Source organism: Anser anser, assembly GCF_964211835.1.
Source record: "Anser anser genome assembly, chromosome: 6".
Taxonomy (NCBI): Eukaryota; Metazoa; Chordata; class Aves; order Anseriformes; family Anatidae; genus Anser; species Anser anser.
Genome location: NC_139726.1, coordinates 34264959 through 34285922, shown reverse-complemented (window position 1 = coordinate 34285922; position 20964 = coordinate 34264959). Strand labels below are relative to the sequence as shown.

The following is a 20964-nucleotide window of genomic DNA, read 5'->3' as shown; positions in this document are numbered from 1 at the left end:
AGAAACAATGACTTATAAGAAAAATCATCCCTACAGCTTCAAGGATCAAGGGACTAAGTTAAATAAGTGGTGAAAAAAATACTAGCAGTTTTAAATTTGGTACCTAACGGTATAATAGTTCAACCAAACTAACAACTTTGTCTCCAACTCCTTTCTTAAAGTGTCAGCCAGCAAATACAGTTAAATGCATCTCAAAAACCTTCTGAACCTGCCTGCACATAGGTTACTTTTAAACCATAAAGCAAAGTACAAAGCACCCTGAGATAGAAAAGAACAAGTTAGTATCAGAACTGGAAATAGTACAGCACAGTGCTATATTGTGAATCCATTTGCCCTGCCAACACTGAGGACTAATTAGCTGTACTGCAACAAAGGAACAATACAGGCATGCTGCTTTCATGCAAAAGAGAGACTGAAGTGCACAAGGACAGTGCAAAAAAAAGACATGCACTAACAGATTTACTCACATTCTATGTAAACATGCAACTAACAGACAACCTCCAACCAAATGGGGTTATAGTATGTCCCACAACTATTGTTAAATGAACTATCAGAGTAGAAACACAGCTTGTTAGACCCAGAGATCTCTGGGCTGACTTCCAAAGTTTAAGGCCTCGGAAGTGCTGTTGATGGCTGCGTCTGGCTGGAGTTCTGTGTGGTAAACAAACCTGCTTCTCCACACTTGGCTAATCGATTAGCTTTGGAAGCATACCTTGGCACAACTGGTCCTAATCCCCAGGTGCATCTACAAATAAACTCCACTTTTCTAATTAGACCACAGTTCTTTATTTTCACTCAGCCATTCACTCTCTTCCGCCCTAGCCTACCATGATTCATTTAAACTCATTTTAAAACCTGAACCAAATCAGACTCGGGTTCTAACTCTCCCTAAATTCCAACCATCTGCAAAAAGGCAGAAGATCAAGAGCCATTACAGTAGTTCTTCCTATGAGAATCTGTGGAAAGGTAGTTTTCACTAGACTATAACCACATCTGATAAATATAGCCTTTCAGCTTCAAGTTATTTTTCCTCTTCATTCTTCCTCCACCACCACCCCCAGCCGTAAGGAGCACAGGCATAGTACATCAAGTCAACTTACATAAGAAAGTCATGCAGCCCAACCACAGTAAGTGCAGAGAACTTGGCTTCTCACTCAGCACTTTAGGGATTTTACTCAGGACTTTCTTGAGCTTAACCCGATAAATTGAATGCCCATTAGCATCCAGAGTATATTAGCCATACTCGTGGACTAATCTTCTCAGCTAAAATAATCCAAAAAGTGCAGCTGATGAATTTTGAGACCACATTGCAGTATGAAGCAAAACATTATGATTAGGTATGACTGGAGCTTCACTTTAGGAGCATACACTATTGACCCAAACTAAAATGGCCATCCCTAAAGCAGCCAAAAAAAATCGTAAAACAGTAATAGTTGCATGTAGTTTACCAAGTATTGCAGAAAAAAAATATTTTCTTTTCCCAGCCATCTCAAAGACTATGAGCTCATACAATGAACGTGATTTCTCAAGTGGCTCAACTCCAAGAAAACACTTGGGGGGGGGGATGGGGGATGAAGGGGAAGTGTTCAATTGTAAGAACAAAATTCATCGTTCACACAATATCTTAGAAGGAATTAGGGTCCTGAAATGAACGCAGCTCTGGTCACTAACATACTGCATTTTTCTATTCAGTTATTTTAGCTCAACATTTTACAGTGTAGAAGGTGCTACAATGTGTTAACTTATGAAGTGCATACCACAAGGAAATACCCATGGAGATAACTTACATAGGAATATGTAGTTTAAGCATTCTTACAAGTAAAAATACTGAAACCCGAACTAGTTTTAACACAGGTTGGTACTTCAATAAGATTCAACAGCATCTGCTCGGCTGATAAACACTTCTATAAAGATTAAGCAGCATCATACTATTAAGAGTAATGCAAACAGTATTTCCTAAAAGAACTAGAACTCATACTTCTCTAAAAAGAACCTAAGAAAACTTAACTTTACTTAGCTTTATTAATAAAAAAATTAAAATGTTGATGTGACATTTAGAACAAGATGTCAGATAATAGTAAAACAGCAATGAATCCAGACTAAAAAAGAATTAAAATCACATGTACTAAGAACCGTCCTTGTCCCCAGGAGCCAGCTGTAAATAGCATTCTTCCTGCAAGTAGCCCATCATCTTTACTGGGAAGTAATTCACAGAAAGTCATCACAGAGGAAAAGTCAGTGCTTATATTTTTACAATCATGCATTCAGAGCACAAACAGGAAACAAGCACTTATTTACACAGATTCAGTTTTTAAAACCATGTGTACATTGCCATCATTTAAAGTGCAAGCTACATGTCTGCTGAATTCCTTGAAGGCATAACAGGTGAGATGCAAATTAAAATACTGACACCAGTAGTTATACAACTAACCACTGATGACAGCAGCATATTTCAAACCCTGACCAACTCAGTATGTTACTTCCTCTTGTATATTACCAGCCAAACATATATTCCATTGCTTTAGATACAATACTTTCATCTTTCCTAGGCGTTTGTCTGTCAGAAACCACCTAGAATGCAAGGAAAAACAGCAAGAGAAAAAAAAAATCAGTTCATGTATAGTTAATTCCTTTTACACTTTTTTTTTTTTTTGTAATTTAAGTGTTACCATATATTGACAGATATCTAAGTTTCAAAAGTAGTTCTCAATCTCTGGAAAAGTGAAGAGTTTTGTTTTGTTTTTTTTTTTTTAAATGATTTTATAGGCCAAACTGAGTAAGTTTGTACCTGTGCCACATCTTTACCCAGTCACTATAAGAACTGACAAGAAAAAGGCCCAAGGTCCCATTAAAGTCAATGTGTGTCACGCCTCACACATAACAGAAAAAACACACATTTCCGTTTCCCTTAAAATACCTGGTAGTCACTAGTGGAAGCTTTATATGCTGTTGCAAGAGGTCTCATTGTAGAAATTCTTGTAGTATTTGCAGGTTGTACTGGTGTGCCTACAGATTTTGTAGGTGGAGTGAAAACTGAAGACACTGAAGATGTAGAGCTTCTTTCAAAGTTTTCCATCACAGTCTAAAAAGAAGGTTAATGCAATATAAGCGAATATTTAACAGCAGCGTTTGTAAGTTTATCTAGAGTTGATAGAAACGTTCATGTGCCATAGAAAGCAATGAGTACACTTAAAGTGCCTGTCAGTAGAGAGCACAGAAGGTGCTTACATATAAAACTCCAAGCATTTTCCTAACCGCAGTTATGTGCATGTTGCATTATGTGCCACTGCAAAGTAAAGCTCATAATCCATTGGCTGCACTTACTAAACATCAGCCAAGTTTGAAATCATATATAGAAGAAAATACTGTAAAACTTGCAGCAAGCCTCGTCTTTTTCAGGCCCATTTGAATACAAGTAGCATAACATCCTCCTCCTAGATACTTCTAAAATATTTTACCTGTTCTGTTTAGGAGAGCCTCCAAGTCTTTATGAACTTGTACCTTTTGGGTCAGATTCAGTTTACCAAGAAGTTTCATTTACTCCCCTTGGCAAATGCTACAAAATGGAGTCTTCAGGCTCCTTTTCTAAGCTCACATTTAGAAGGGAATGCACATGGAATGGAAGAGACAGCAAGCAACTTGATGTAAACTATGAATTCCAAGAAGGATCCAGAGAAGACAAGATGGGAAAATGACAACCAATCAGGAGAGACCTGATTTATTGGATTTAGTCTCAGTGGAGCATTCATACACAGCGTTCAACCAGCCTAAGGAAAGCAGTAATCCAGAAACACATGTGGCAGAAGAAAGCTTTCCAAAAATACTGGGTAGGATTAGCATCTAGCGTAGGTGGCTGCTGACTGCTCACTCATTTCCATGTGTTCCCCTCATGCTTATATCTACTTTTAAATCAGAAGCCCATACTGATATCAAATCCATCTTATTTACTTTTCAATTGAAAGGAAAAGTTTTACAGGCTAATGCCAAGCTCTCAATGGCTTAGTCTCCAGAATTCTCTTGTACCTCCACAGTACAGATTATGTTTGTTCATATTTTAAAGCAGACACTATACACAAGAGGCAATAAGAATTCAAAAACAAAGAAGAGATCAGATATCTGACAAATGTCCCAAATCATCACGTGTAGAGTTTCAGTTTACAGGAAATTCAGTCAGTGATACAAACTAGAAAGCAAAATATTAAATTAATAAGAAGAGAGAACAAAACCTCTACCATTAGAAGCCCATGGAGGAAAGTGGCACTGAACTATGTTTGTTTCTGAATTTTAAATCAATATAAGGAATGTTTCAATCTGATAAAAGATCAAGTAATTTCAAGCTCAATTTCTAGGACCTTCTTCTCAGAAGGTTTACAATTGAAAGCTTACATTACTCCTTAGCGTCACTTATCCTTAGAGTAGACCAAAAGAAAAATAGGGTTAGAACTGTGTTGCTAGCAAGTTTTCTGCCTAATGTACTAAGATAAACTAAAGAGTCAGCATCAGGCAAGTAGTCACATAAAAAGGAGTCAGAAGATTCAAGCGACAGCTGGGAGCAATAGCAGTCTTAATCCACCCTCACACATCTACCCCAGTCCCTCAATTGTCTCTATGTTACGGTTTCACTTTATCTTACACGGCAACACAACTCCATGCCTTATAGCTTCCATCCATCACAGATTTCCCATAACGATCCTTCTCAGCAGGTCATTTTGTTGACTAAGTAAGAAAATTCAGGTAAGGTATAATAGACTATATGTAACAACTACATAATGCTTTGTTACTCAAACAAAAAAAAAATAAAATAAAGGGAGTGGAAGAAATAAAGAGGAATCTCAAAAGCAGAGTACCTTACATTTAAATGAGAGCAGTTGTTAACTTACTTTATCTATACAAGGTTTGACACCGATCATGATAGATTCACCAAAAATTCTTCCATCTTTGCTTAAGGCTTTTCGGGCTTGAAGCTTAGACTGATATCGAATATGCATCCAATTTCCTGTGTTGGACATCTACATGCGATTAAATGAAAAAAAATTGTGAGATTTAGCCTTTTTAAACGAGACAGTGTTTTCAGAAATAAGTTTCGAAAGACATACCACGTGCTTTAATATGTTTCCATACTGAGCAAACTGTAGAAGAATATATGAAGCAGACGCTTGAGGAAATCTGAAAGACAGGAAGAATTCTCCAAAAATTGAGTTGTTTAGGATTTTTGGTGCTAAAATGCAACTCTGTGAAGGGCTTTTAGAAATCCAGAACAGACCAATACGTTAAAACTGTTTTAGAAGCAGTAACTTGTGTAATGCTATCTTCTAGGCAATTTTACTTTGCCACACAAAATTGTAGAATGGTGCCTTTTCAACTTAAAATAATGATAATGCAGTTTAAGGTAACAGATATGTGCAACCGCTGGCTTTAACCACAGCTGTACTTCCTGCATAACCCAGGATTGCCAGACAGTAACAATGTCCAAGTGCTACTTGTTCCCATACATTGCCAAGACTCTGCCTGTGATTCTCCTAATATTTGAGATATTAACTTACCCAAATACAGTTACCCATGTGTCATCAAGTTGATCTTCTGAAGTTAGGGAATCACCCTGAGTATAAAAAGGATCTAGCTGAGCAGGAGATAGAGTAGTCTTTCTAGGCTGTCCAATACTTGCAGGACTGAACATACTTGAAGCTGTTAAATTGAAACGGTACTGTTTAACAAATTATTTTTGCAAGACAACTTAGCTTAAAAGCCTCTACTAAAAGAATAAATTCAGTATCAAGTGTTTCACTTGTACATGAAAGAGGTTTGGTAGAGGTTTATTTGCAGACAGACAGTAAGTCAATCCAAACTTCATAACTGACAAGATACTACTAAGTTTTGTGACTAGTTACCTAGCTTCCTCCTTAACCCCTAAACAGCAGCAGATGAATACAGGTATCAAATAGGAACAATGCACCCAGAGTTAAGCTTCGCAAGAAGCCACAGGTTCATACAGAAACTATGAAGATGGAAGACCAGTCAATCTCTGCAGTTTAACTCAAGTATAAACACCTCTGTGCTCACTTCAGAAAGATTCTATATAAGGAGTAAGTAAAGCTGACTGAAACTCAACCAGTCTGAGTGGAAAAGAATTTCCTATCCACATCCACATACAATCTGAAAAGCTAGTTAAAAGAACAGATGCAGGTCCTTTGCAAATTAGCAAGGAGTTGGTGTAGTTTGGACATTGATGATTTTTGCCTACTAAGGAATGAATTAAGAAAGTAGATTGCCTATTTTGGTAGAATATCTACCTGTTCCAGGGGTTGATGGCATATTTCCAACCAGCGGGCTCTGTGTTAGGGAAAAGCTGGCCTGCATTAAAAACACAGAAAGTAACAAATCATTCTTACTGGTACGCTTTTCAGACTAGAGGAGATCTTTTTCAGGCAACTTAAGTGTCAGGCGGGAATATTAAGCCTGCCTTAAGTCAGGAGTAACTTAAGAGTAATAGCAGACATTTACATTTATATTTAACACAAAGTTCCTAAAGAAGCTATTTGACACCTTTTACATTCCAGCACCCAGTAGGCCTCAACTATTACATTCTGGAGTTTCCAACTGATTAGTAAGCCTTAAAATATGCAGTTAAATTTAAGCCTCTTATCAAGAGTTAAGTATTAGAGCGTATCGGAATGCAGACCAAGCTACTTCACATAAGGCAAGCAACACAAGCAACAGGATTGAAAGCATCTAGAGTATTTTATCTAACAAAAAAGCACTGCTGTTAGACGAGAAAAAAGGCTTACTTAAATTTAGGTCAAGCTTTAAGCATTGGAAAATTTGGTCAACAAACCCTTCGCTTAACACCAATCACATGTACTTGGTGAAGCTTAGTAACTTCTGGTATCAATATTCAGAAATCTTATACTTCATCTTTCTCAAAATAGGCATTTCACCACTGCTATCAGCCAGCAATTCACACTAAGTACATCCTCATGGAAAGGATGCCAGTATCATAAATTACCAGCATCTGATTTTCACCTTCTAAACAGCTAAGAACAATTGTAGTCATCACTACTTTCCCTCTAAACTATTTAGTGTCAAGTTTTAATTGCTAATAGTTTGAGGGGTTGCTTTTTGTGTTTTTGTTTTTGTTTTTTTTTTTTTTTTTTTTACAGAAACACAGAATTTCAATTTTTGAAACAATTTTAGCATATTTTTATCCTCAATCATGGCATATCTTAGAAAGAAGTTCAAATGAACTGCAGCACCTGTCAGCCCAGCCACGTGCATTCTCATTATTTTTTTGAAGTTAAATAGTCCTTTAACACAGTAAAGGATTCTCTCCCTCTTTGGAAAACTTTCAGAAGGCAAAATTCAATGAAAGGTCTACTCAACCAGTGAAAGGCCTTCTCCCTGCATCACCAGATGCATGTTCACTGACGCTAACCCACTAACGCTTGACTGCTCAGTTGAGGTAAGCAGCGGAGCTTATTATTAGCATAACCTTCTAGAAATTTTACTCATGTTCTTTTGAAGTTAACCCCACCCCCTCACCCAAATTTTGATCAGATATTTTACTCAGCATAAGTTTCCTTCTACCTTGGTAGCATTACCTCTGTTGCCTACTAAAAGAAAAAGAACACATATTTGGACCTTTCTGGCAATCAGCAGCTTAATAAATTGACAGGAAGGTGAAAAGCTGTAACAAGTTTGCATTTGTCACATACAAAGCACAACAGAAGAATGATTCCTATTTTTCTTTCTCTGCAGTCTATCGAAAAACCTTAACGACAGGAGATAGCTTATTACTTCACTTTACTACAACGGTTTATATAACTGAGAATTTAGAAAAGTGTCTGCTGAGTCTTCAGATCATGCTGTTACTTAATTCAGTTATTTTGTGTGCCTGTTCCTCTGTACTCTGATAGATGCAGTCATGGAGCTATCTCACATCTTCTGCTAAGAAAAAGGCAGTACTTAAAACACTTACTGGTCTTCTTGAGGTTAGCGGTGTAGATCCAAGCCCAGGACTAGATAATTCATCATATATGCTTCTAACTGGTGGAGCACCGCTTTTATCTTTGTGCGTAGGGACTACTGGCTGTGGGGGAGAGCCACCTGCAATTAAAAGAATAAAATGAAAAACGTAAGAAAACTTGTAATTTTAGTCTAGGGCTAATTGTTCTGGGAAGTTCAACAGAAATTTAGTCATGACAGACTTGATTCTTTCACTAGGAGTTAATACAAGCTGACCAAACTGTTCATGTTTGAATGTTCTGTGCGAGAATACCACCTATTTACCAGAAACTGTCTCTTTACAGAAATATCATTTAAAACTTTTAGATCTCTGGATACCAACCACACTTGATTAAACGCGACACATTCACTACTTGTACGCACTTGCTCTTTATGAGCAGTTCTGAGCATAGCTACATTTTTCTATTCTGAGGCAGATTAGTAATAGAGCTTCATTGTTTCAAAGAATGATGTCTTGTAGCAGAGATGAAAAAGCATGGTTTAAGACTTAAGGGGGCATACTACATGCTAAAGAATCATACGAAGAAGTTCACAAATATTGCACATGCCACCACAATCCCGCTGTCCAAACTCTATATTTAATATGAAACTTCATTAGAAAGAAAAGCGTAAGCTCTTGAAAGCAGGAACTACCTTGCATTTGGACAGGATGAAGTTAAGTAAACTAATCTCTCTTTTTTCTTATATTTATCCTAGGGCTTCCAGCATACCAGAGAATTACACTGACTGAAATATTTTTGTATGTACCTTTGAATACTTTGTGTAGGTTTACCCCAGAAAAAGCAGTTTGAACTAACAGTTTTTACTTACAGAAAAAAAAATATGTCACTTATGCTTTTCAGAAGTACTTTTCAATCCTTAACTCTGAGCTTCAGTACTCTCTCAATAGTGTAACACACGCAAGAACTGCTATACTGCATTAATAAAGCACTCCACCCTCAAGGCCTAAGTTCAAACCATGTACTTAACCACTCATTTTGGTTAGTGTCTTATTCATTCCTCCTTTTCTATAACTGAAACTCTGTGGCTGTAATAATCCCTTTTAAAAAATTATTAGGCCAAATACACACAAAATAATCATATGCCCAAGTTTCCTAAGAGGCTTGTATTCAAGGAGAAGAAACAAACCAAAAGTAGGAAAACAACAGACAACCAATCCTACTATGAAACTGAAAGAAAAAGATCGTCTCGGAGTACTTTCACCTTAGATTTCTTTCAAAAGAACCAGCACACTAAGACCACCTCATATTTATATTAGGCCCAATAATTCATTACAAAAGCCAACACCACCCATGATACAGAAGACAGCGTTACAACTATTACTTCATTCCTTATGAAACTGACATGTAATGACATCATCCCTGAAGCACAGGTAAAAAAAAATTCTTCTGCATCTACTTCTGGGAAATATCACTACTCCAACCCAATTACAGCAGACACTAATAGTGTAAAATTAAATCACTACATCCTAATTATTTCTTAATTTTTCTCTTTCCAGTTTTTTTAAGTCTGAAAACTAAAAAAAGGCTTTCTAGAATTCATTGTAAAGAAATCAGCTACTTCCACAAGCCACTTGTACAAGTTAGCAAGCGCATCTTTCTGCTTCAAGCAAAGAAAACATTGATAGCTCTACATACAATCAACCTGTAAAGAGATATATAAACTGAGTTTATGTTAGGCAAGGCTCATGTTACCTTCCCTGTAAAAGCAACTGTTTCTGGTACCAAAGCTTCTATGTTTAAAGCATTTTTTAATCTTAAGTCTACTTTAAAGAACTTTGACAAACTTTATTGAACATACATGAACTCAGCATTAAGCAAATTATAAAGCCTGCAACAGTCATGCTGAGCAGTAAGATGAACCGATTTTTTTTTTTCTTTCGGGATAAATGTTCAGCATTTTATGAGCCCTGACCTGCAAGCAGAGGAGATCTCATTTCCATTACGCCAACAGAAGGGCCGCTCAAGGAGCGGGGCTGCGGAGTCACCGGAGCAGGTAGGTCTCCCATCAGGAACCCGGGGAGGAACTGAGCGCTGGCTCCTGGCTTGGGAGACGTGGGGGAGCCCAGAGTCATCGGCTCAGCTCCTGTTGTAACGCAAACGAGAGTCAAAAACATTGAGGAAGCCAAATGGTCTAGACCATTGCATTGCTTAACCAGCGGTTCTATTTAAAATAGAAGAACATACAGCGAGTAAGGCGCTGCAACTTCGCCTACTTGAAACATAACTTATCTCAGTCTTTTATTTTTAAGAACAGCACGAACCGCCGCGCTGAGACTCTGTTCCTAACAAACATCGCTGTGGTGGCACGTTGTTTTAGGGGTGTTTGTTACACGAAGTGAAATCCTGACGAGCCCGGCCTCCCACTCCGCCTGGCCCGGGCCCACCGCGCCCACCTCGCCGCTTCCCCTCAGCCCAGCCGCCGCGGCCAGGCATGCGGCCCCCCGCAGCCTCCCAGAGGACGGGGAGAGAAGGGAAAGGAGCAAAGAGGGTCGGAGGCAGCCCCGCAGCTCACCTGCGGTCGGCGGCTCCATGGCGGAGGCGGCGGGAAAGGGCCGGCGGCGGCAGCGCTTTCAAACGGGCCGGCCCTTCCTCCCGCCGTCACTTCCGAGCCGCCCGGCCGCCATCTTGTGCCGGGTCCGCCTCCCGACTGAGGGACGGGGCGGGCGTCCCTTCGCCTTCAGCTCGTTAACACAGAACAGCCACACGCAGTGCTTTTCTTCTATTATTTTATTGTATATCAACATATCCAACCATTTAGAACTGGCGTGAAGGCCACAAAAATACAGCTATTAATAACATCTTTTTTTTTTTAACAGATTCTGTGGTGTGGTTTTGTGTTTTTTTTTTTTTTCCACACATAAACTTAAGGCGCTTTTTCCAGCCTGAGATCTGTCAGGATGGTAAGAAGAAAAATAAACCAGTGCCATCTATCCTATGGTGTCTGTACTTTATATGTGACGTGCAATAGAGTGAGGGGACAGCAGTGGAGGACTGAATGCAAAGACAAGGCAGTAGCAGGGAGATATAAATGTTCTTCATATCTCCACTGAATTACCAAAAAAAAAAAAAAAAACTGATAGCTTGGTTCCCACCACTTCACAAACGTCACAAGTCACTGCTTGATAGGAAATAGTAGAAAGAAATGAAGCATTAAAGCATCCTACACCTTTTTACTTCCATCAAAAGACCATCTGTTTTAATTTCTAAAAATATTTAATGGTTGGCTAGCCCACAGAAAGTAATAAAATCCTTTTTAGTTGCACTATCAATTTAAGATCCAATAGCAAGGTACTTTATTATATGAACATCTTATTATCTAGATTTTACAACCAGCTAGGATGGATAAAGATTTGGTTTAGCATTAAAGAAAATAGGGCAACTTTATTATCTCAGTTAAGATATTATTTCCTTTCTCTACTGCCTACATTCTCTGATGGTTCAATAAAAAATTAAAAAAAAAAATCTCTTTATTCTACTATTGCAAAGAAAAATTATCTTTTATCCTTGCTCTAGGAAAAGCTTGCTCTTGGGCTAAATCATCTCTCAAATCAGTGTAGTACCATATGGCCTTTAGACTAGATGCTGAAAAACGGGGACAGAAGGGTGAACACAGGGGAAAAAAAAACATAAAGAGTTTAAAATGCACCTGTGAAAGGGGACTGCAAAACGAGAGATTGAAGTACAACCAGCATCTGGTACTGTATAGTCAGAACAGATTGTTTCACTTCACCCTTTGATCAGTCGTGATCATCTATGCTTCCATTTGCCTTTATATTCTGTTCTTCGTACTTGTGAAGCTGTTCCATGAAGCCAGGATTTGGACAAACAGCAGGCCTTGCACTTTTCACCAAGGAATAGGCTCTAGCAAAACTCAGTCTTTCTGAATTCATCAGAAAACCGATGACTATTGCTGCTGCACGAGAGACTCCTGCATTACAGTGGACCAGCACCACACCATCCTTCAAAAAATAAATGAAACATTAGTTGGGATATTCATTAAGTAGATAACAACAAGAAACATTATAGCAGAGGAACTTTATTTACAATCTATTCAAATTTATTAAAAGTTCCTTGCTGAGCTCAAAGCAAATATATATACAGACAACTCAAAAAACAGATATATGAGCCCAAATTGAATATTTCTGTAATCAAGGCCACTTTATAATTACCAAATACTTCAGATCTAACTAATGTTTCAGAACTAAAAAACATTCCTGTGTCCCTTTGCCCAACACCTTCCAACTGCCCCCTCACGTAAAAACCAAATCACAGATATCTGGGATACTAAGATCCTTGATCTACTTGGGTGCTAACTTTACAATTTATTTTATTTGCAATATGGAAAGGAACTTAACTCTATCTTGTTACCAGGTTAAAAATACAGAAAGGCAGCAAACAGCTAGGCACAGAGGCAGATACTAGAACATCCTGTAGTTTCAGTCACACGCTTCTTGCATACTCTGGACTTCTTCAGTGAAGATTCTGGGTAAGCAGGATCATGCATAGGAATAGAAAAATCAGAAAAGATATCGTGTGATTTGCAACAGATCTCCACCTCACCATCGCACTGCTGATACAATTGTAGTGGTTGGTACAGCTGGCTCAACTATGGTCCCTTGCCTGGGGACTAAGGTGCAAAATCCAACACTACTGAGCTTCTTGTCAATTCAAAAATGTTTCTCCTGGTGGTTAAAATCAGGCTTAGCCTGTATTATATACAGAATTAGTATTATTAGCCTACTTAAAAATTTCTCACACAATCTTTGAGACACCTGAATGACTCTAAAAAGATGCTGCAAGTTCCATTACAAAATACTGAACACAAAGACATCTAGATAATCTAGTGTGGCTTCATACACATTTCCAGTACCCAGGCTCTGTGACCTTGTCATGGTTGTGTGCCAGACTATGGCCTGGCAAAGGCTTGGCCTGAACTGTTTGCCAAACACCACTTTTCAACAGCAACAACAACAAAATCATGAGCATCTCCATATTCTGAATAAAAATATTAAAACACGATACAACCTGCTCAGATATTTGAGGCTACACAAATATATTCTAGATATAAGCAGCCTGCTCTGTCTGTCCTTAACATGCACAAATTATTCAATGGACATGTTGCCCAAAGGAAAAAAAGATGTTGTAGCCAACAGGGCTGCAAGAACTTTATGATTTATGTCACAGAGCTGGGAGTTCCAGTTACCTGGTGTATTAATGTACACACAGAGCAGAAAATGGTTCCTGCTCCAAAAATCTTCCAGTTTAAAAAATAAGACCAAGTATGAGTTTTATTATCCTTGTTGATGAAATGCTAAGCTGAGAGGAGAGGAATGACTTGCTCAAGTTAACACAGTAAGATAGATTATGGTGGAGCTAGGAACTGAATCTAAGCTTGTGCATCCCAGCAAAATGAATCACAAACCCACTCTTTTTTCGCAATGGAAATCACATCCCCTTCACATCACCTGCTGGAAACTGTAACCTTCATTCACTTGCTCACATTCATAGGGGTGTGTTTCCTAATCACACAGACTGTAGCACAGTAGAAGGCAGACTTCTGCATGTACTTCCCCTCATGTAGGAATTGTCACTGGCAACCTGTAATCCACTGTCTCCTTTACAAAAATAAACCATTAAAATTACTGTTATGCTACAGCTAATGAAGCAATTACTCCAGTTTAACCACTGTAGATCCGGAGTAGTTTTTACTGATTTAATCAGTTTTTAGTGATTTTACTCAGAAAAATATTATTTTACTGATTTTTTTTTTTCCAGGCAAACCTACCATAATTGAGATGAATATCTTGCAGTGGCACTGAAGATAAAAAATAAGCATTGAAAGTTATCCATTTTTTTTCTTTGTAGAGTTCATGCTTTATTTTCCACGTTCACATTGCTTTAAAGTTTCTATTTATGCCTACTTTGTTATACATTGCCAAAAATTATATAATGATATCCACAGAGTAGACTTGAAAACATGGGCAATCACATTAAATCAAATATAATACTGAGCACATTCATTTTTCCTTGCTAAACCCTGTTGCTTATTTATATGAAGTTGAATTTGGCACATAATTCTTGACTAATTTTGAATTATATATGAGCAATATGATTTGACACAGGTCACCATGTCATGGAAAATCTGCCTGCCAATTTGCAGCCTAGAGGAAGAGGTGAGCTCTGATCAGTATCAGAATTTGTACCGTGATGTCTACAGACTCAAGCAGTTAACAGTTTTAGAAAACTCGATCCTGTTACAAGTACCAGCTGTCAGCAACTTACTGAACAGTGCATGCTTTATTTACATTCTCTAATTTAAATGCTCTCACACTACTTTATTATTAACAATATTTTAGTAATAATTTCTTATATAGCATGTTTTCTCACCAGAGAAGGGTCTCTTCCTCTGCCACCTCAGGAGATGAAACAGGAGTACCTCTTTGTAATTACTTACACAAAATAGCACTTCATGCTACGCTTTATCAAAAGGACTTTTAACACCAGCTTGACAAAGCAAATAAAGTGATTCAAAAACATCTGGAGATTTGCCCCCACACTACTGTCATATGCTTCATGAACTGACCTTGCAGAACATCTATTCCATCAACTACCTGATCTTTCGAGTAACTTTTTCATTACAAAACTACTGATATTTCTGTAAAAAAATCAGGAAAACCGCCTAGTTTACAAAATAGTAACTGGAACATAAATAGCAGAAGCAGAAAACAACACCATGCAGTTATGAATGGCAAGTCTCGTTTAGAAATGAAGTGGAAACCGTAACAAGAAACTTTGAATTGGTCATTGACAATGTGTATCACATAGCTTATGAATGATATATGAGAGGAAAGAACATTGTGTGACACAAAGCAAGCTGGGGCAAGATTATCTTCTTTTATCTCAAGCTATGTAAGTAATGAATATGGTAGATATCGTAAAATAAGGTACAGTAACATCTGGTTGTCACATCATTGTGTTTAAAACAAACAATGGTTGTTACAAATTATACAGTAAACCCAAATATAACAAGTAAGAGTCGGGGATAGTCTCGGCTATATGCAGGGCTGCCAAGCAACCCCAAATGCAGTCCCATCATGTTATTTCCTATGCTATGTCTTTTTTTTTCAGCAGTTAAAATCGCTGGTTGGCTCCAAGCCTACTAATGCATTCTCTGACAGTCTTGGTACATAACTGTATGTGGATGCATGGTTTTTGACAGAAGAAGCCGCTTTAGATTTCAAATAAGGAAATAAATAACTAATAGCATTAGTTATTGACATACTGTACCTGGATCTTGGCCTTCTCAATAAACTCAAAACATTCTGGGAAATAGGAGGTGATATCAGTTTCTGGGATGTCCAGAATAGAAATGGTCTTGTATATAAAGTCATTAACGAAGGCATTTTGGACTCCATATGCCACATTTAGAATATGCGTAACCTAAGTTAAAAAAAAAAAAAAGGCATTTTCTAAAGACAGCAAGCAAAATGAGCAGTAACAATGGTAAATAATTCTTTGTGTAAGTTACAATCTGCATATGTCTAATCACATTGGTCAGTTTTACATACATATGACGTGCTTTTCTACAAGTTTTACTATGAGTTAAAATATAGCACAACACACACACACACATAAATATATATGTATATTGTGCTAAATTTCACTTTAATTGAAACAAACTGTCAATTGCCATCCAGGCAACAGGGGTATTTCAAGTCTTCATACCTACTGAAGCTATTTCAAGTCTTAGTTTTCATTTATTTAATGTCTGTGTGGGTATTCAAGATCCATTTCAGTTTACAAGTAGGAATCATGTGATTCAGCACTGCAGTTTAAACAACTCAGGATGGAACAGAAGTTCTGTTTTACAGTACAGACACACTGTCCAACGGGAAAAGAATAAATATCAATTTGTAAAAAAAGTTTTTAGGTACACTGAATGTGACAGTCAACATTTTGCGGGGAAATGCCAAGAAATTTCAAGTGACCATAAATACCTCAATAGTCACAGATGACTCTTAACACCTCAACATTTAGTACCACAGCAAGGAAGACCTGCTGTCAATCTGGTCAGTGAGCTTTAAACCTCCTGCTACAAACCATGTGCTTGAAGAGTTTTCCTTTCCCTCTCAAGACAAATGAGAGGACATGAAAAGATCTGTGCTCACCCAAATACAGAGACTGAAGGAAGGATTTTCAGCAGAAAAGAGAGATGTCAGTCCACAGGTGGATGATAAAACAGAAAGCAATGGGAGAGCACAGATCACCCAATGATTCCCCAGATTTAAAGCCTGCCCAAACCCATCAGCCTAATGTTTGTGCTGAGTTACCCACACTGCTTGCCGGAGCACAAGGATCTCCAAGTAAACTATACCTGCACTTGGCAGAAGACACCGAGTCTGGCCTCCTGCCATCTGTGCTCTGTTCAGGGTAAGGCCAGCTTGTGGATTATTTTAATTTACTCTAAACTGATGTTTAGATGGCAATAGATGCCAGACTGGTGCATTCCCTGCCCTGCTGAACTGTCCATAGGCCATATCACCCCGTTACTCTGAAAAGACCGGACTTGAGGACAAGCTTGGAGCTATTGCTTTGTTTTTCTTGTTCCAGCAGCCGCTGTAAGGCCGTGGATCTGGTTCTGCTCAGCATCCAAACCATGAACACACACAGGGCAATGAGGAATTCGCTTGTCACCAGAGTACAAGTTGTGTAGCGGAACACTCTGGCTTCTTGCGAAGCCCTGAGGCATGGAGCAGCTGCGAGCGACTGCCTTTTACAAGGACTAGTAACTCGAAGTTACTCGAGGACACCTCAGCATTTCCAACTCGAAAATAACCATCCCCGGCCCGCCTTGGCGCGACGTTACCTTGTGCTTGGTGAGGGTGTCCAGATCGTGAGCGGCGTCCTGCGACCCTGCGAAGAGAGCGAGCCCGTTGCCACCGCCGCCGCTCACCTCACGCCCCCTCCGCGGCCGCCCCTCGCCCCGCACTCACCCAGCAGCAGCCACGGCCGCACGGCGCCGACCTGCAGGTCGCAGCTCAGGTCCCGCACGAAGCCGCCGCCCGGCAGCGCCTCCTCCTCCTCGGACACCTGCAGGCAGGCGCCCCGCCACGTCTCGACCAGCCGCCTGCCCGTCAGCGTCGTCACCCGCGTGCGCTGCTGCCGCAGGTTGGCCCTGGAGAAGCTCCGGATCTCCTGGGCGAGGGACTGCATGGCGCCGGCACCCGGCTGCCCGCCGCTCGGCCCGACCCGGCCCGGCTCGGCCCCGGGGCGGTGCCTGGGCGCACAGTTGCACCGCCCCCGTTGCCGCCATTGCCGCCCGCCCGGCCCCGCCCGGCCGCGCTGAGGGAATGTGTGCGCCTCCCCCGGCTAAACCTTGCCTCGCTGCATGGGAAGCAAGAAAAACGTACCGTGAACGGTTAAATGGGAAATACGGGAATGAAATCATGGGCTAGTAACCAAAGAGTAATCAAAATCAGCCTCTTATGTGAAGAGCCAAATGAAGAAGGCAACAGAAAGCTTTCTTCCCTTCTGTTTGTTCCTAAGCCACTTAATGCCCATGTGTTTCTGTACTCTATGTTAGTGTTAGACAGTACATATAGTATATACATGACATATAACGCTAAATACAGTTATAAACAACAGTAAATATAGTGTTATGTGTGACATTTTTATTCATAAAGTTACATGGTATTGCCATTAACTTAGATTGTGCCCAAAATTCACGTCAGTTTGTTTTTTTTTTAAATCCTCCATATCAGTTAATAGGATAAAGTTGCATAAATTACAGTACATCCCCTCTGATGTTAAAATATCCATAAATATCCTTGTGCTGACAGGATATGACTGGAAAGATCCTTCTGATAGTTCCCTAGTACAGAACCAAGTACAGGCAATTTAGTTCCACATAGGGAGGTCTACAAATACCTGGTCAACTCAAGAAGTATAAAGTAGTGTTAGGAGCTGCAACAGCATAAGTTATTTGTAGGGACTAGAGAGGCAATCTTATCACAGGAATTAGACGTAAAATTAAGTTCATCTGAGAAAGGCAGAATGCTATGGTGTCGGGAAAAGCAACAGTGAAAACAGAGAGATAAAACTAAGGAAAAGAGTTAGGATGGGGACAGGAAGGCAGAGAAGAGACCAAGGTAACAAAGGTGCCAAACAGAAGGCTCCAGGACTAAACATAGCTTTCAGCAATCATTTTCTACAACTAAATTTACATTCAAAATACAAGCAGCAGGTTTTATAATGTTCTGCACAATAGCTCTGTATTCTGTAGTCTCTCTGAACGTGGTCTGTGACTTATAGCAGTTACGTTCAAACAGTGAGATAGAAGATCATTCATTTTTTATTAAGGTCTACTGAATAATTTTGATGAAATAGATCAGCTGTAAGCAATGGGGGGCTGTGGGTTAGGCCAGAAATTACACAGTAGTTCCTGGCTATACTTAGGTTGCATTGCTTGCTACAGCTGCCCTTGAGAAATGGTGAAAGGCCAACAACTGTAGGGTATCCCACAAGAATGCAGAGAGCCTCTTATGTCAGGAATTTTGGCAAGGCCTCAGCAAAATCTCCTTGCAGTCCAAACTCAGGAGCCTGCCACTGCAGTAGCAGGGCTCTAGGATGTGCCTTATAATTGACTTCTGCACCATACAACTATGGGGCACATTGGGTAGGAGTCTGCAAGACAAAACTGTGACAGAACTGCAAGATGTTTATGATTAAAACTTAATAATACATTTGTATATTGTTCCTTGATCTCTGAGGAAGAGTCTGCAATACATGTGGGCACAGAAGAGGAGCTGATTCCAAAGTATCTCATTCCAAAGTATCTCACTCTCATTCACAACCGTTGTTCCCCAGGGGTTGTTGTACGGCCTATCCTCTTTAACAGATTTATTGATAATTTGGATGAGGAAATTGAGTGCACCCTCAGTAAATTTGCACATGACACAAAGCTGGGTGGAAGTGTCTATCTGCCAGAGGGTAGGAAGGCTCTGCAGAGGGACCTGGACAGGTTGGCTCGATGGGCAGATGCCAAGGGGATGAGGTTCAATGTGGCTAAGTGCCGGGTCCTGCACATTGGTCACAACAACCCCATGCAACACTACAGACTTGAGGCGGAGTGGCTGGAAAGCTGTGCACAGGAAAAGAATCTGGGTCAATGCTCGTCTGAACATGAGCCAGCAGTGTGCCCAGGTGGCCAAGAAGGCCAATGGCATCCTGGTTTGTATCAGGAATAGTGTAACCAGCAGGGCAAGAGAGGTGATCATCCCCCCTGTACTCTGCTCTGGTGAGACCACACCTTGAGTACTGTGTTCAGTTTTGAGCCCCTCAGTACAAGAAGGACGTCGAGGCCCTGGAGTGTGTCCAGAGAAGGGCTATGAAGCTGGTGAAGGGCCTGGAAGACAAGTCCTGTAATGAGCGGCTGAGGGAACTGGGGGTGTTTGGTCTGGAGAAGAGGAGGCTCAGGGGAGACCTTATTGATAAACTTCCTAAAGGAAGTTGCGGGGAGCTGGGGGTCGGCCTCTTCTCGCAGATAAGTAGTGATAGGACTGGAGGGAATGGCCTCAAGTTGCACCAGGGGAGGTTTAGGTTGGAAATTAGGAGACGTTTCTTCTCAGAAAGATCTCTCAGGCCTTGGAACGGGTTGCCCAGGGAGGTGGTGGCATCACTGTCCCTGAGGGTGTTCAAGGAAAGGTTTGGATGTGGTGCTTAGGGACATGGTTTAGTGGGTGACATTAGTAGTAGAGTGAGGATTGGACCAGATGATCTTGGAGGTCTTTTCCGACCTTAATGATTCTATGATTCTGTGATCTTCTGCCAGGAATGGTTGTCATTGCTATAACTATCTTAGCCACCAGGCGTCACTACTGGACATAAAATCTGCACTATTTTTATCTCTTTAAAAGCAAATATTCAGCAGATACTTAATAAGGAACTCGTATATTAATTATTAATGTGTCAATATTGTAAGCATTAGATCGAGCCTGAATATTGACAAACAATTTGTTGTCATGCAGGCATTTACATGCTGCTGTCAAGTTGTTCATGCTCTACATTGCAAGATGAAAAAAAAAAGATGATTGTGAGATTAGAGTTTAAAATTGGGATCTCAGTCCATTCTTTTCTTGCATGCTTTTCTGAAGATAGAAGAATTCTCTAAAGATATGTCAGGAGTTGGATACTGTCTCTACTTAACTGGCTGAATGCATTTATGGTATTGCTGAATCTTCAGTTTTTGAATAAGCTACCTACCAATGCATATGAAGTAGAGTTTGAAGTTGTCTTTAAGTTCACGGTTCTTCTGTTTTCTGTCAAGAAATTCAACAGAACCTGTTCTAGTAGTTATCAACTGTTACAGAAAACAGCTTTTACACATTCAGAAAGACCATATGACAATATGTATCATCTCTCTGTTGTATTCATTTCCTTCCACTATTCATTTTGGCCTAGATACTGCTCTTACTCATCCATGCAAAAGAGCCAGCTTCTATCTGAAATGATAATCAGAGATTCCAGATAGCTGACTTTGAGAAACCAGTCTTGTACTCTAAAGAATGTGTACGGTAGAGAGTTGAACTTGATTGCAAAATGCACCAAAATTTGAACATAGATTGCTTATATCAATAACTTAAGTGAAGCAGAGAATTAAACCATAACTAGTATGCTAGTTATTTCAAACTGAGGTAACCAGATGACTTTGAGGACTGTTGTAAGAGAAATGACCCCCCACACACACACAAAAATAAATATATATATATATACACATATATAGTTAGTTAATTAGTTAGTTAGCTCATATCTAACTAATAATACAAACTTCTGTTGCACTCTGGAACTTTAATAGCAGAAAATAAATGAGAAGTTGAAAATAACTGTGTGTACCAGTTGGTCACAGGGTGACTGTGAATCATGACTGTACTGTGGTGATGAGAAA

General features: G+C 39.7%; 2 protein-coding genes across 2 annotated transcripts; both read right to left on the bottom strand.

Annotated features, from left to right (window-relative positions):
• Positions 1-2003: 2003 nt before the first annotated feature.
• Positions 2004-10692, bottom strand: NUP35 (nucleoporin 35). Its single transcript, XM_083842948.1, has 9 exons — positions 10534-10692; positions 9934-10104; positions 7973-8100; positions 6291-6351; positions 5544-5685; positions 5097-5166; positions 4881-5009; positions 2918-3082; positions 2004-2571 (listed from the first exon to the last, which is right to left on the bottom strand). The coding sequence occupies exons 1-9, from the start codon at positions 10550-10552 to the stop codon at positions 2494-2496; spliced, it is 963 nt and encodes a 320-aa protein (XP_083699074.1). The 5' UTR covers positions 10553-10692; the 3' UTR covers positions 2004-2493.
• Positions 10693-10733: 41 nt separating this feature from the next.
• On the bottom strand, positions 10734-17315 carry DUSP19 (dual specificity phosphatase 19). Its single transcript, XM_083842951.1, has 4 exons — positions 17015-17315; positions 16888-16934; positions 15309-15461; positions 10734-11980 (listed from the first exon to the last, which is right to left on the bottom strand). Exons 1-4 carry the CDS (start codon positions 17232-17234, stop codon positions 11759-11761), a joined length of 642 nt encoding a protein of 213 aa, XP_083699077.1. The 5' UTR covers positions 17235-17315; the 3' UTR covers positions 10734-11758.
• Positions 17316-20964: the final 3649 nt, after the last annotated feature.